The following is a 16,198-nucleotide window of genomic DNA, read 5'->3' as shown; positions in this document are numbered from 1 at the left end:
ATTTGTGAAACTGGCAACCGCTTGTTTTGGAAAGCCGATCCTTTGACATGTTTTCAAGGTAACAAAAAGAAAAATTACTGCGAAGTTTGACGACTTAAATCCTCTCCGTTCTTGAGATACAAAGGGAATTGTGACACCTGAAAATGGCCCGTAAAGTTTCGGGACCTTCGAGAAACGGGCCCCAGCTGGATACGCCTGGCGTTGCCCTCTTCCTTGGAGCTACAGTAATTTTGGCCAGCGGCCTTTCGGCACCACCCCCAAAGGAAAATGTGACCACAGAGAACGTGATTGTATTAAATGGCCATGGTTAGGTTTGCTTTCATTGCATGCAAACGGAATCCTTCATTATGGGTTCAGAACTAGCGCATGAGCAATGAATTTTATTTCAGAATTGAGAAGAGGACAATAAATGTTGGGATTCTATCATTCAATGCTAACTCTGGAAGTCATAGCCAAGGTCAATTTGGGAACAACTTGTGTATAAAATTTCTTTGTCTGTGCGGTACATCCAGAAAACTACGACTTGAAAATACAGCCAAGCGGGCTCTGGGAACACAAGAATGCAGTCAGCAGGTCACATAAATGCACAGTTAACAATTATTCGCCGAAGGCGAGGTGAATATCGCTGAATGACACCGAAACGAAGTCGATATTCCTATATATTCACCGAGCGTGAGGTGAATAAATGTTTTAGTATAATTACATAGGTGATTATTTGAAAATGTGCATTTTCTATAAAACAATTAATTTCTTCATATGTCACCTCGACAAAACCGCTTGCAGTCATCGTGTAATAATCACCTCAACCGCAGCCAATCAGCGCAGAGAATTTTCAATAATCACCTATGTAATTATACTAACAAGTGATATTGCTTTAGATTGTTCAAATTACAAAAGTAAAAGGTGTCATAATTGACAAAAAGAGACCGTGCCCGTTCAGCATGGGCGTCAGGTTTTCAGCTCTGTTTCAGGGCCGTAGCCAGAAAAAGAATATGACTGAGACAATGTCCGTGGTTAAATTATCTTCGGAAGTATTTTAAGTGTTTACGATGCATATTACATATTAAAGACAACACTGGAATCACGCTTTATTTTAAAATTTCACGAAACAATGACGGAGGCAAGTGCCTCGGTTTGCCTCATACTGGCTACGGCCCAGTGTTTAACGACAACGGAAATAGTCCAAAGTGCATTGATTTTGTAAAGCAGTTGAGCATCAGGAGATGTATGTTTTCCATTCAAATCTCTTGGCTCAACTTAATTGTTTTTATACCAGTTTCACTTCTGCACTTTACTCGACGCGAAATTACAATAATCTTGAAATCAATCACTACACCAGAGAGATTTCAATTCGCGTTTTCCGCTAAGAAAAGATGAGCTTTTGCACGTCATGAAGTGATGAAACTCCCTTTGTTGTTTTTCAGTTTGTCTGATAACAATCGACTTCTAAATGTGGCTTTCAGCCATTGTCAGGTCGTACGGTATCTCAGTCTCGAATCAGAGAATTCACTACAAATCAAATTTTTAAAATGAAAAAAATTAACCGTGAAGCAGGTCATACCATCAAACTGATCATTTGAAGCACTGGCTCTGAAGAGGGGCTAACACTTCTCTGATGGTGAGCTAACGCTAACATCCCCTTACAAATCTCTGTCAAGGCAGTTTATTTTCCAGAATTTATTAACTCGTGCGTATAAAACCAACTCGCAACCGACACAACTCGGCTCAGTAGAAACTAATCCCTCTTCATATTTGATTTGAACCATTGGCGAAATTCTTTGTTGAGAAAAAATGGCAATAAACTAATCTGCTTCAGCAATGAAGTTGACACTAAGCTCATAGTAAACTCCTACAATATTTTTTGACAGTAATACAAGCAAAGGGTTACACGCTAGCACCAACCCGGTGTGGCCAACACATCACACATACGCACAACCATATTTCACCCAGTCAATAAGCAGCCATAGATTTTAAGCTTTGTTAGCATGACGTTAACGTAACCAGTTTGGTTAAAGACCCCTTATAGGTGGCAGCTTCACATGCCATACATGTGGTAAGCTGGGTTGGGCCAGGGAAATAGTTGTGCGCATGCGTGATATGTTGGCCACACCGGGTTGGTGTTAGCGTGTGTCAACTTGCTTTTATTGTTGTTGCTAATATTTTTTAGCCTCCGAGAAAGACCAAAATAGGCAAACTTCTCGTCCCTATAGGCGCATACCAACCAAGGTTTATAAATATTGCGCTACGAAGCGGGATTAATTGGGATTTCAAATATTGAACCAAAGATAGCCTGACCGCGAAATCATTGACAAAACAATGAATACGCACAACTGTAGTACCGGTAAGTACTTTATTTTTCCATTTTAAAGGAACTGACCATGTCATCGTTAAATTTAATTTTTTTAAACTGAACTTGTGTAACTATGTTACCAAAACTGAAGGCCGGCTTTTTTGTACATTTATGGCCTCAATCGAGCTATGGGACTATCTATAAATAATTAAACTGCGACGACTAGTTTAATAACTTGGGATGATTTTTATCATAACTGCATCAACTTTGTCTCTGACTTAAATGGGCCAGCTGAGCCGCCCCGCAGTCGCAAGCTGAATTTGCCTGATCTATTAAATCTGAGCCTGTTGTCAAAAGCTATATCCTTGAATTCCTACAGCCGCGAGAATTAGCTGTCGATTTATATTTTGAGGCTGTGTGGTCAATTAATAAATACAATGTCAATATGTACGGCCCTCTGGAAGAACCCGGCAATGTATTTACGTTTGCGCTGGCTTGCGTTAAAACGATTTGTCTTTTCAGTTCTGCTCTGACATCAGCATGCCTGAGTCTGTTACTTCTTGGGAACTAAGATTCCGTTAATTGTTTAAAATGAATCCGGCACAGTTTCAGTCCTTTCTTCAACGGCATGTTGAGGTCAGTATACTTCGTCACACCTAGGCAGTTACTTCCAGTGATTTCAGTCTAAATTTGCCTCGATGGATCAGTCTTATATAACTCCACGCCGGTCTATTGAAATTGTAGTCAAGCGTCTAAGGAAGCCATTTTCCCCGCCATGATAAGAACATCTGGCATAAGATAGCCATCGTCAAATATTTGGAAAAAAGTCGCATCTCAAATGGGCATTAAAACACATTATAAAAATAACGAAGGAAGTTTCCGTCTCGTGGTGGAATGGAACTTGGCACGATATCAGAAGTACAACAGTCGAAAAGTTCCAAGCTCTTCTGGTCTGTGTTCGTTGATTTAAATTGTCTCCTATACGAGCTAGTGCCCTTCCAAACTCCCGGTTGGCGTTAGTACTTGTATGTTCGAAACTTGTTGATGACGAAGCTACGGAATCCATGTCAGATTCGTAACATATTCTTCGGAGCATGCTTGGTGAGTTTCTTTGCCTGTTTCAAGTTGTACCTTTTTTTCTAGTGATAAAAAAGAAAAACGACGTACAGTATTTATACAAATTCTTCGCCGGTTGTACTGGAGCAGTACAAAAGGAAGGATATGCTTGTCGTCAAATATGACCTCATCAGTCGCAATTAACATGACAGCCATGCACGCACGTACTAAAGTAGAAGGTCTTAATCCACAACATGGAGTTTACGCATTTGAAATAAAATAAACAGATGAGATATTTACGGTTAGGGAAGTTCCCACGGTGCTCCACAAACTGAATTACGTCAATGAAAACTCGGGCAATTCGTCAAAATTTATTGTTTTGCTGAACTTACTGGTAGGGAGTTCGCAAATCGGTCAGTGTAAAACGCAGATTGCAGACCGGTGGTAAAATGCAGACTGAGGGTAAAATAAATATTAATAATAAAAAAAAAAGGATAGAATAAAGAGTGTTTGAAACACAATCCTGTTTTACATGTCAGCAACTCACATTATCATGACTGCAGGTCGCTGCACCTTTTGAGGACTTTGTTAAGAGTCCATGGAAAATGCGATCGTTGAAATCATCTGTGCTTTACTTTTGCGTTTCCAGATGCATGTATATGTTCAAAGTTATTTCTCACACCAGTGCATGGAGCGATATCCATCGAAAAACCAACAATTATTACTTGGACTACCTGAAAGGTATCCGAGTTATAATGATCCCCGGGTTGTCGTTTTTCGGTGATATTGGCTTAAACCGACTGAAAGGTTAAATTGTTGCTAAATCCACGTTAACGTTATCTCTGTCTTTGTTAATTGGTATTGTAGCCACGCGTGTCGAAATAAATTGAGTTATGGGGTAATTACTCGGTGAGTTTGGTCAGGGCAGTAGAATTACGGGGTGGTGATTTCTTTGCCTAAAAGGCAACTCACTTGACGAAACTATACTTTTTCCAACAACAACAAAGATTGAAACAGAGTTCGATGAAAATTCGGATTTATAACATGCGGTGGGGCAACCAAAGCGATGGGAGCCGTGTTGGGGTTTCAGTGTGAAAGTACGAACGGGTACGAACACTCTTTATTTTATCCTTACGACTCGTTTTTCATTATTAATATTTTATTTTACCCTCAGGCTGCATTTTACCCCTGGTCTGCAGTCTGCATTTTACCCTCGGTCTGCATCAGTTAACCCCCGGTCTGCAATATGCAGTTTGCAGTCTGCGTTTTACACTGACCGGTTCGGAAATGGAGTAAGTTCCGTCCGTTTAATTATTTGTGTTTTTTTGTTTTCCTATATCATTAGTTACCGGTCTTTTAATGCCAGAAGCTTTGATATCGCGTTGACAAAAACTGGCTTAAATAAAACGCGACGGAACACGCCTCTTTGCAAAGCAAGGTCAAGAAAACGATTTTTCATTCGCTTATTTGCCCTAATTTATTGGAACACTTCCAAACATCATCATCATGTTGTATGGTAAAAGATAACAAGAAATATAAGGAATTTCGATGCTTTTCCCTGAAACAAGGTGAATACATTCATACCAGCGTTTTCTACGACAGTATTACTTCATGGTCATTGAATAATAGAATTGTCTGTAATGATACAAAAATGTTACTTGTAACAAACGATTTGAAGTTTACACCAACACCAAAGAAGGAGATTTCTGTGAAAAATTGTTGTGATAGCAAAAAGTTGAGATGAGAAAAAAAGGTGTCTTTCCCAATTCAGTGTTTCAGAAAGAGAATCGTATAAACACAACAAGTGCACGATAATTTCGTAAATATAACTGCATGAATGTGAAATACAAGGATACAAACGAGCCCCTCGCTTTGGCATACCTTTCGCACCACTGAAATGAGCGCAAGAACCTCACCCAAACGTAAGTAAGTAGCCGGCTTTAAGTCGTTTAGGCGTTCCTCGTTTTATAAGCGATTGCCTCCTTTCGTCTTCGGTCTATATTGATCCCCCAAATCGATCAGGGCTAACGTTATGGTCTCTTGTAAGCTTGTTTTACCCTATTTATCGTGAACCCAACTCTTTAAATAGTCTTTGTTCCGTGGCGGAATCTTGGCGCCTAAGCGCTGCCAGAGAGAATTGAGTCAGCTTGGCTTTGAATTTCATTAGCAGTAAATACCCTTAACGCGCCTTACAGTCGCCAGTTTTTTGTAAACATTCCGTGCAACATATTATACAAGAAAAGCGATCACGCACAGATTTCTACGTGTTTTTATATTTCTCTTTGTGTTATAGTTCTGGTATGGCGTATTGCAATCGTTTTCCCCATATTTGGTTTCACAGGGAGTTGACACACTAGAATTAACTGTCAAAAATTCTTTCCCATTATTGTAGTAGTAACGATATTAATTTGATTCGGAACAAAGCTCTGTGTTTTTGAGTGTTGATTGTTTTATTCCACGCAGTTTCCCGCCTTTGGCTGGGTCGCGTGCTGGGTTTCGACTCCGCAATGTCAGGGTCACTTTAATTCCAAGCACTGGGCAACAGGTCTCGATTGTTTCTTTGCGGTTCGATGTTGCATTCGAAAACAATCCTTTGGTCGAGTATTATACAATTGGTGGTTTTCATTTCAAAACAAGGCCTTATTTTCTCAAGGATTTGGAACGTCGAGCTGTTGTGAGACACTCGTCAGCTGCAACAATATGTCAACATAATTTTTTTTGTATTTGATTAACTTTTCCAAAAAGTTGCGGAAGTTTGTCAATTGTATTTTTTCAAGGTCGTAATTCTCTGGAAAAAAAAGGTGAACAAAAGCTCTATTCAATCTATTTTAAAATTTTACACTATTTGCGATGCGAATACGCAAACAAACGTATCGCCGTATGCAAGCATATTAACATTCAAACTGATTATGAAACCGTTTTTCCCGTAGGAGAGCACAGATGAAATTGCTTCCGTTATGTTTTTTTTTTTTCGTTGAATTTGGATAATTTTCCACTTCGTTTCTGTAATGGTAAACCTCAGTCGGATTTTAAGTTATTAAATATTTATAAAACAATGATTCATCATTTTTAGGTTAGGCACCCAAAGGCACGTCAGCTAACAATATCCTAAAATATCGATGATGACAAAAAATGGTTTGCTTAAAATCAGTTTTTTTCATTATTGCACAGTTACTTCTGACTGCGCAAAGCACGCATCACTTTAAAAGATGGTCAACCATTGAAGGCAGCCATATTTTAAACTGGTGGTGGGAAGTGTTGAGAAATCAGTTTTATTTTCTTGCGCAGCCCTGCCATGCCAATTTCCGCGAAATTTCAATTTCCCTTGCTAATTGTAATGAGTTGTCTTTTTGATTACACGAAGTTTGGCTCGCAGGGGAAAATGTGGTATCTAGTATGCCTACATCTGAGCCACAGGAAATTCAATTCGTTTCATTTGATAGTATCTTGCAACTAAACAAACTGAAGTCATAACGTGAGACGTCTCAGCTGATTATAAGAGCTGTTCACGAGCACCAAATCCTTTTATTATTAAAATGCCGCTATACTTCTTTTTGTAGCTGTTATTGCTCCGGCTTAGCCCAGGTGCCGAAATTACCTCTGAAGTACCGTTCAGCAAAGAAGAAGCGTGGCACAAAATCTCTGAAATCTCAGTTTTATTTTTCCTTACAAGGTCACTCGGAGGCTGGATGGAGTCTTCGTTTCATTTTTTAATTCATATTGGCTACAATCACAGGCTGGGGATTTTAAGACTTCAATTTTATGCCCAAATATGGACAAAAATAAGATCGATGCTACACGCGCAGGAAAATGCGCGAGCTACGTTACCTCCAAATGAGGAAATTTTGAAGGAGGCTCGATGAAAGATACCAAGAAGGATTTTTCATAGTGTAGGCAAACTATAAATATCTTTGCAACTCTATAGGTGTTGGGTAATACTTTAAGAGCACTTATGACGTCATATCGGATACCATGGCAACACGCCAATTCCTGTGTGTTGCGCGCGCTAGTTTTTGATTGAAATTTGATTCATTCAACGGACGAGTGTTTGTCATTAGGGAGCTTAAGCATGCGCGTGTTTGAAACGCGGACGGCAACCGGAAGGGAGCTGTTTTCCTTTTTAAATTGTCTTCACACAAGCACATTTACATTGCCAAGTATCTTTTCTCCATTAGAGATGATTATTGTAAAAATCTGGGAGACACCACTGTCCTAGCGCACGAAATATTAGGCTGATTTAGCAACAGAACGGGAACGTCAGTGGCGACATCGCGCGCAGCAAAACTACCCATGAGAATTTAGAATAGAGAAGAAAAGAGTGGAGTCTATTCTATTCTGGATTCTCATTGGTGTTTTTTCTGCGCGCGCCGTCGCCACTGACGTTCCCGTTCTGTTGCTAAATCACACTCGAACATAAAATTTATATCTTCTCGCCACCGTGTAATATCCTCTATTTCCGGTTGCCGTCCGCGTCTCAAAAACGCGCGTGCTTAAGCTCCCTATTCTCGTCCCTAGAGCCTCCGTTTCTAAGCTTGAAGACGAGTGGCTCTGGGGACGAGAATGGGCGTTTGTAGGTTACGCGCGCACGCAGCTAAAGTTTCTCGTACAATTCAATCCCCTATACATAACGTGACTTCTATTGTGTAACTCAGGTGACGCTTTGAATCACATGACAACTCTTTAAACCACGTGACGCCATCACCACGCTTCGCGTCCACCATCTTCGTCTTCGATCAAAGAAAGCTCGACGTTTTGCTACAAAATGACTCGTGTTTTTATAGGAAGGCTAGCAATGAATGTTAGAGAAAGTGACGTCGAGAGATTCCTTCAAGGATACGGTAAAGTCAGAGACATAAACTTGAAAAGAGGCTACGGATTTGTGGTGAGAAGAATTAAGCTGAAAACTTTCAGTATGCGCGTGTTCTAGGTTTCCTCAGTTGTCGATAACACATTTACAAGGCTTTGTTTTTTCTCTTCAGGAGTTCGATGATTATCGAGATGCGGACGACGCCGTTGCAGATTTAAATGGGAAGGAATTGTTGGGCGAAAGGTCCGAGTTATCAAATTGTTTTCAAGCTGCTATTTTGCGCTTAACTATTACATGTAATCGTCCAGTACAGTTGCATTAGACTTCACGAATGAAAGCTATAGCCGTGAAAAGTGTAATTATTACTGTGCACTCTTTATTTGATTTTTTCGTAAAATGTTTCTCCTGAGTATTCCAGTTAAGCTTAATGCTTGCAGTGCGACGCACCTTACCGTGGCCACCCAACAAACTTTCACATTTGACCATTACGTGTAATACGCCAACTCAACAACCCATTCAACGGTGTTCAACCACAACCATGCGAACTTTGGAAGGAGGGGTGACTGTCAATCAAACTCGCTCACCCTGTTTTAAAAAAAAAATTGTTAGGTGGCCATGGTAAGGTGCGTCGCACTGTAAGAGGATTTTTTTTTTTGCTGCTGTAAGTTTTGCATCTAGGTGGCGAATGCATGGGGGATATTTACCGAACCGGAAGCGTTATATTCTAAAACAGTGAGTTAATATATATAGCACAAAAAGATGATTTTAACTCATTTATTCCTGCAAAGATAACAATATTTTCAGGGGCAACCCTGCATGAGTTCCTTGGAGGTGAATAGCAATGTTCGGAGTTTGTGTAGCCAATCAGAGCGTGCCTTAAACGCCATCTACTGATTTAGTATATACTAAAATACAATATTTAGAGTTCGGTAGTTATTACACGTTCTTTTTTTTCTTTGTAGAGTTGCTGTGGAGCTAGCCAGAGGCAGAAGGTCTGATGGTGCGAGGCGTTCTGGCGGCAGCTATGGAAGAGGGGGTGGTTATGGTGGTGGAAGGAGACCAGGATGGCTTGACAAGTAATAATAATAATAGTAATAATTTATATTTAGAGCGGTTTTCAAATGAGTGTCGTAAAACCAAAACCAAAGTAATTACTTTGGCCAATCAAAAAGGACGGAGACAATCCAGTAAACCAATCAAAATTCGAAGTAATTACACGTAGCCGACACAAAGCGCGGGAAAATGTGCACGCGCGAGCCACGATTGGTTTTGCTTTCACTTCTGATTGGTTGAAAAAGTGGCGCGAGAACTTTGAACCAATCACTGAGTTAAGTAATCATAAACCAAAGTAATTCACTAATTACTTTCGACACTCAATTGAAAACCGCTCTAAGTGTCAACTATATTAATTTCATCACTGGGGCACTAATTTGGGACAATGTACAGAAGTCAAGTCATATTAGTTTTGTAGGTTGGGTTTTGACGAGAGGGGAAAATTGAACTACCTGGAGAAAACCTCTCGGGGCAGAGAAGAGAACCAGCAAACTGTTAATTAACCCACATGTGACGCCAAGTCTGGAAATCGGACCCAGGCCACATTGGTGGGTGGCGAGTCCTCTCACCATATCCCTGCTCAAATTAGAAACATCCACTTTGAAGTAACACAGCAAAGCAAGAATTTTTCACAAGCTCTGTCAAGCAGTAAAGTTCTGTTTGTAAAAAAAAGATGATGGTTAATGTAATACAGCTTTTCCCTCTTAGGCTGACCATTCATGGACTCTTAAGTCTTCACAGTAAAGCCAAATTTGAAACCCAATTCCCAACTCATTTCTAGCTCTTTTCCAATACATCAATGTCAGACTTAAAGTAATCTCAAGGAGAGATGGCAAGCACTGATTTTAGTGATGGAGGATGGCTTCCGTTGCGTAGCTTTTACATCATTTCCAGGGCACAGACTTAAATGTTGGGGATGGTCTGTATACATTGTACTTAAAAATTTGGTAAAGAAATCTGTTTAAATTAAAGTTCCAAATGCATGCACTTTTCCAGCATCCCCCTTGTACACATACATGTATCTTCACTGTAGCACTGTTCATTTCTTGTTTTACTTTGTCTGGTGATCTTCTAGTTTTTTAAGTACACAGTAGGGTCATTGTTTGAGTCCTGTCTGAGCCTGGATTTTTCATGCCTCTTTGGCAGCAGCTACTTAAGTTTGTTCATTAACTACAGTTATCTTTCACCTAATAAAAAATTTGTTTTGTATTTGCAGTTCCAATAATAATATTGATTTTTGCAATATTCCAATTTACTTTTTGTGATGTGCTGCGCTTGTATTTACACATGAGTTTTCCCCGTTTCTCCCCAACTGGGGGTCTAGGTATGGTCCACCTGTTAGAACCAAATACCGTGTGGTAGTGGAAAACATGTCAAGTCGCACAAGCTGGCAGGTTTGTTATAGCTGAATAGATATGGTTTAAATAATGTTCAAGCTGACAGTTTATAAATACAGAATTATGCACTGTATTCCCCAGTACTCTCTCTCTCTCTACATGTACAACTGTACATGGTTTCGAGTTAATCAATCTTCTTTGGCCACCAATGCTGCTATGTTAAATTCACACATTAAATTTAGGTTTGCCATGTTTGTCACCAGTCATCACAGCAGTGCTGGGATACAAAACCTTTTCATTCCAGGGTTCTTTGTTAAAAAATCGGCGTAGGCAGTCAAGGCTAACTGAAGAGTAAGGAAGATGGCCCCTTTAGTCACTTCATTTTTGCTTCAAAACTCCTGTTGGTTTGGGTAATGGTTAGGGTACATGTTCCCACACCAAGCAGCGTGTTAGAACTGTTAAAAACAAACAAAATTTTTTTATGAAGGTTGAAAACTGTGTTGGTTTTAAGGTTATGGTAATGGCTCTCTTAAGTTTGAGATCAAGGAAGAACGTTTACTCTACCAATGGCATATTCCCATTTTACTTTCCATTTATTTATTTGTTGACAGGGCTTTAAGGAATAAGCGCTTGATATTGACTAATCAAACTGTACAAAAGATGTTGGATGTTTTCCTTAACTGAGAGATGTTCCTTTTCTGTGTCACACTGCCTTACGACGGTTGTGAAAGCTTGCAAATTAACGATGAGTTTGAAGTGCGAAAATACTATGTTATGGGTACAGTGATAGATGGGAAGCCAACTTGTGGTCTCTGAAGATTCTAAGCCAGGATACTAAACTAAATCTGTGATTTGTGAGAATTTTACAAAGGTATTGTCCAGGTAAGGTACAGAAAGAAGCTGACAATAACCTCCATTTGTGGGTCACTGACAAATCATAGAAGATTAGATACAACTGTAAGACTGTTGGTTGGATTTTGTGCAAAACTAAAGTTCTGAACTGTTTAATTTTGTCCCATTGGATTGGATTCATTCAAGTTAGTAATAATTTCAATGAGCTCCTGTACTATTTTTTTAAGTGTGCATTGCACAGATTTTTTAAAACTATTTATTGAAGTAAACCCATTTTCACCAAAAAGCCGCATTCAATTGACTGGCTGTATCAGTGTCGCGTGGACTTTTGATGCATCTTGATGAGGTTAAGCATTATGAACATTGAGTTACTTTTAGTCATTTTATCAACAAGCTAATTTCAGATGCAGCATTTGCCTTGTGTTTTAACAACCTTCCACATACTTTTTTGTCTAGGACTTGAAGGACCACCTTAGACAGGTTAGCAGCAATTCAAAACTGACTTATGCTGATGCTCACAAGAAGAGGATTGGAGAAGGGTAAGTTGTGTCATGTCAGAGGTTGAGTACCTGTTACAATCGTGTAACTGAGTTACAAAGTGTTGCACCTGAATTTTAGTGGTGTTGTCTCCTAAAATACTTGAATACCACCTAGAAAGGTACGACCTCGCGTCTTCTGGGATGGATTATATTAGGGTTAGTTGGATCAACTGTATCTGTCGTGGCCATAAATAAGATTGTTAATGTCAAGTAAAGGTGAAAAAAGATTGCAGTGTGTACACTGTACTTGTACACCTAAGCAAGTGTTAGGTGTAGTTCCTTGCTATTTGGAAAAGTGGGAATGTCTTATTATTATTTTACTTTTTATAAAAAGAGTTCTGAATTGGGACATGCAGTGTATTGCCTTCATCCCAGGAGACCAGGAACTGAAACCATCAATACTTATTAATTTTATTGATACTGTAAAGGAGGCAGTAGTTACATGTAAAAGTTTTATTCACTTATTAAGGCCCTAAAACTTGGTCCAACTCGGGTATCTATATCTTGATCTCTCTGAATTTTTTTGTTAGAGCTGTGGAATTTGAGACTCGGGAAGACATGATGGAATGCATAAGGAAAGCAGATAACACAGAGCTAAATGGCAGAAAAATCAGACTTACAGAGGTGAATATTGGTACATGTAAAGGGCTCTTGGTTACACAGATAAAGTAAACTGCCGTTTAATGTTCTGGCTGGACCCAAGGCTGCTGCCTAAAAAATTTTTCTGGTAACCCTTAGGGCTTCCAACATTAAAAGTTAGTAGCCTGTCATATTTTAAAGATCCCAGAATTAATGAACCCAGCTCCCTCTTCCTGCAAGAAAGTGAGGACAAATAACCTTGTGATAAGTTACAATAGGTGCGATTACATGGGGCACTTTTACCGTGGTAAATTGCCTTTTTACCACGGGAAACTGTATTTAGTAGTGTGACCGATGCTTCCCAAGGTAAATTTCCCGTGTTAAATATCCATGGATACGTCAAAAAGATCAGTGGAAGCGCCCATGACATTTAACGTGGGAAGTTGGAAGGGTGTTTTGATGCCCGAGGTACAAGAGCCAATCGCTATGCTGATGAAGTTGTGATTAAATTTCCCGCCAATGAATTGCGTGAGATTTCGTTTTACCTCGGTAATCTTCGTAGCGTGTGACCCCTAGTTAACGGGGTATACTAAAACTCAAGTGTGAGGCACCGTGGGATAATTTACCATGGGAAATGGCATTTACCATGGCGAGTGTAACCGCACCTAATGTAGGTGCCCGTTCAGGCCACTTGTGCAGAAATGTGGTCGCACATGCTCGCAAGTAAGGCGCCCCAGGCGACCGTTAGGCAGCAGCCTTGGGACCACTACAAATTTGATTAAAAATTTAATCAGGTTACTTTTAAAATGCGTAATCATGAGATGTATAACTACACTAGAATATGCCTAGGTGTATTACTTGTACTTAATATGCAACGCATTATAAGGTGCATTTGCAATGTTTTTCTAAGTGGGGGAACATGCACTCCTCTAAAAGCCAGTGGAGTTGCAGTACATTCGTGATACCCCTTTCCACCTTGTGTATTCTAGATTTACATGTTTAGAATGCCGTAAAGGGCAACAAGCGAGACATCTTTTTGTTAATGAAACATTAATATTTTATCCTTTGCAGGATAAAGATCATGGCTCTCCTCCACCCAGACGCAGCTACAGCAGGCGGTCTAGGTCCAGGTCTCGATCAAGATCTCGTTCACGTTCCCGCTCAAGGTCCCGATCCCCCAAGAGGCGATCAAGGTGAAAACACTTCCATAGGTTTCATTCCTCAGGCACTCAAGGACACTCCAGTTGACGAGTAAAATCGTCTGACGTTAAGAGTAAAGATCTGAGAAGTCTCAGTCCCGGAAGTCAATGGATTAAGCAAATGGGGGTTATACTCTTTTGCCAAAAAAGGGTTTACAACACTGATTCAACACGGAATCCATCCTTGACATGAAAAAACTGTACACTTCAAGGAAACAGACACCAATACACTACTACGAAAACCACCAATCTGTGGAATGGGCCAGAATTTTTGAGTCACTATCCTACCCACTTTCGCTTGTAAACAGTTCAAATTATCACAAGGGGTTGTGTTCGACACAATAATAATAATAATTATTATTATTATATGCAGAATGTCTTTCATAGGTTAATCTTACAAAATCGTTGCATGCTGTTCTAGTGTTTTTCATTTTGGCACGTCTCTGTGCCTGTGAAAGGATGTAAAATGATCACTTTGAGGAGCAGAACGTACTTCTCTAGAAATACGTTCTGGATTCGGATTGACCTGAAACAATATTGTTTTTATGCTCCCTATCAACCCAAGTTTACCTCCTCTTTCTTGTACATTGTAGGTCAGAATCTCGCTCCAAGAGTCGTTCCGCCTCCCGATCACCTGTACCAGAGCAGAGAGTTTCTCGCTCTCCATCTCCCAGAGCACCAAGGGAAGCTTCACCTGGTGAAAAGCGTGATGAAAGTGATGACTGAAGCATTGCCTACTGTTTGCTCACAGTTTCTTTATTTTTTATTGTAGTTAGTGTTCATTGAAGTTCTATGAAAGCACCTACACATACAGTAGTTTTGTTTACATTGTAGATATTTACAGTGCAAAAGGTTGCATTAATACATTTCTAGTTCTGGTCTAGCCAAAAACGTTGGAAGGCTTGGCACTGCATTTTAGTTTACTCAGACTGTAAAACTGTTGTAGGCTTTTGTATTGTCTTTTGGCCACTTGAGGAGGCAAAGTGACTTCTCAACTTCTGTTTTATTAGTAGTTTAAGTGGACATGAATCGAAACTGACATGAGAAGGGAGGAGATAGTACTGTGAAGAATGATGATTATAACAATACATGTAATTTATGAAGTTTATTCATTTCAACTGAAGTCATGTTTGTTTTAGAATAAAGTGTTGAATACCATTTTTTACTTGTTTTTACCCTAACTGCGACTGTACATAACTGTACATGTATAATTCTATAGCTAGCAGTCTTGTCTTCCATAATGGTGGAAAATGGCAATTATCAAGGATAATTTATTGCTTGCACCACAAACTTCCTGTATCTTCCAGCTGAATTGGATTGATGACTGAATTGGGGTAATCTTTTGTTTCAAAGAACCACTCCTTTATTACATCTTTAAGAATCAATAATTTTCAAAGAATTAAGTTCAATCTGAGACTTGAAGTTAGCAGTTGACATCCAAGAACACTCAAGGCCATTTAACTGAAATATTGCTTGTCATATTACAACTTGCTTGAGGGGTTGTTCTAAATATCCTGCAAGGGCTACTGTCTGTAAAAGAAAAGACAAAGAAGATCAGCATTCAAAAACTTCCTGTGGAGAAAATGAAATTTTAATGTTTAACTGCCAATTGGACCTCAGAGGGTTGGTGCTTGGTAAAAGTGAATCATCTACTCACTAACTTAAAATTTCCTCCAGAAACTGCAGCTTATAATACATGCAAAACACTAGACATTAAACATACAATCATCTGGCGTTGGGGGTCAATGGGTTAAAATCAAAGCTTAACACTTGGGTCACTTAGTCAACATAATCTTGAAATTAGAAGAAAAATAAATATTGATTTTTCGGTCATAGCAGCACTTTAAAGTACCCAGCTAATCTGATAGCTCTGACACTTGACTGATGTGTCGAAAGAGAAAGTAACTCCAAGAACTCAAGCTCACATTCTTGTGAAGTTATAAAGTGAAGTCTGGTACCAATGGTTGGCTGTAAAAAATAATATACAATGAAGCACTTTCAAATGCTGTCTTAGTAGTCACATCTGTAAAATTAGTGTAAAAAACAAATTTGTGTCAGTTTTTCATGTGTCTGTCCTGTTATTGATCATGAATTTCGTCATAACATTGTCAAAGTAGCTGTGGATCCACAAGGCGATCAATAGACCTAATCGGCTACTCAATGTTGTACCCAATTCAAATCTCCCGGGACTAAGATTCTTTGTGTATTGTATTTGCATGATAATGTCGCATTCATATTTAAATGATATGGATATACCTGGAACAAAACGTTTTATTCCTAAAGGGTTTGAATTGGGCACAGCATTGAGTTAGTCAATTAGGTCTATAAGAGGACAGACGCACGAAAAACCGACACCAATTTGTTAAATAGACCTTCTAGCACCAGAAACATTATGTTCTGTCTTGCAACCCTTTCTCATGAAGTTCGTATAATAGGGCACAGAATTGGCCATGGTTAAAGTGTGGCCTAAGGTGGAAATAATAATT

At 39.4% G+C, this 16,198-nt stretch overlaps 2 protein-coding genes across 4 annotated transcripts in view; one reads left to right on the top strand and one right to left on the bottom strand.

Annotated features, from left to right (window-relative positions):
* The first annotated feature begins 8,029 nt into the window (after positions 1–8,029).
* LOC138059852 (serine/arginine-rich splicing factor 6-like) lies at positions 8,030–14,870 on the top strand. 2 transcript variants are annotated; one of them, XM_068905488.1, is made up of 8 exons: positions 8,030–8,228; positions 8,326–8,396; positions 9,116–9,229; positions 10,531–10,600; positions 11,852–11,934; positions 12,465–12,558; positions 13,585–13,706; positions 14,306–14,870. In XM_068905488.1, exons 1-8 carry the CDS (start codon positions 8,109–8,111, stop codon positions 14,436–14,438), a joined length of 807 nt encoding a protein of 268 aa, XP_068761589.1. In that variant the 5' UTR covers positions 8,030–8,108; the 3' UTR covers positions 14,439–14,870. The 2 variants fall into 2 exon arrangements, with proteins under 2 accessions (XP_068761589.1, XP_068761588.1); XM_068905487.1 differs by having other exon boundaries at positions 9,116–9,230; positions 10,523–10,600.
* Positions 14,803–16,198, bottom strand: part of LOC138059853 (ragulator complex protein LAMTOR2-like) — a 5,649-nt gene continuing 4,253 nt past the window's right edge. Inside the window, exons 4-5 of one of the 2 annotated variants that reach the window (XM_068905489.1) lie at positions 15,638–15,680; positions 14,803–15,242 (exon numbers count right to left, since the gene is read on the bottom strand). In XM_068905489.1, the coding sequence (XP_068761590.1) occupies positions 15,160–15,242; positions 15,638–15,680 (126 nt within the window). In that variant the 3' untranslated portion in view covers positions 14,803–15,159. The remainder of the gene's footprint in view (positions 15,243–15,637; positions 15,681–16,198) is intronic. The other variant, XM_068905490.1, reaches the window with a different exon arrangement.

The sequence above is a fragment of the Montipora capricornis genome, chromosome 8, assembly GCF_036669925.1.
Source record: "Montipora capricornis isolate CH-2021 chromosome 8, ASM3666992v2, whole genome shotgun sequence".
In the NCBI taxonomy this organism is placed as follows: Eukaryota; Metazoa; Cnidaria; class Anthozoa; order Scleractinia; family Acroporidae; genus Montipora; species Montipora capricornis.
The sequence above is the reverse complement of the archived record's forward strand: the minus strand, read 5'-3'. Positions and strand labels throughout refer to the sequence as shown.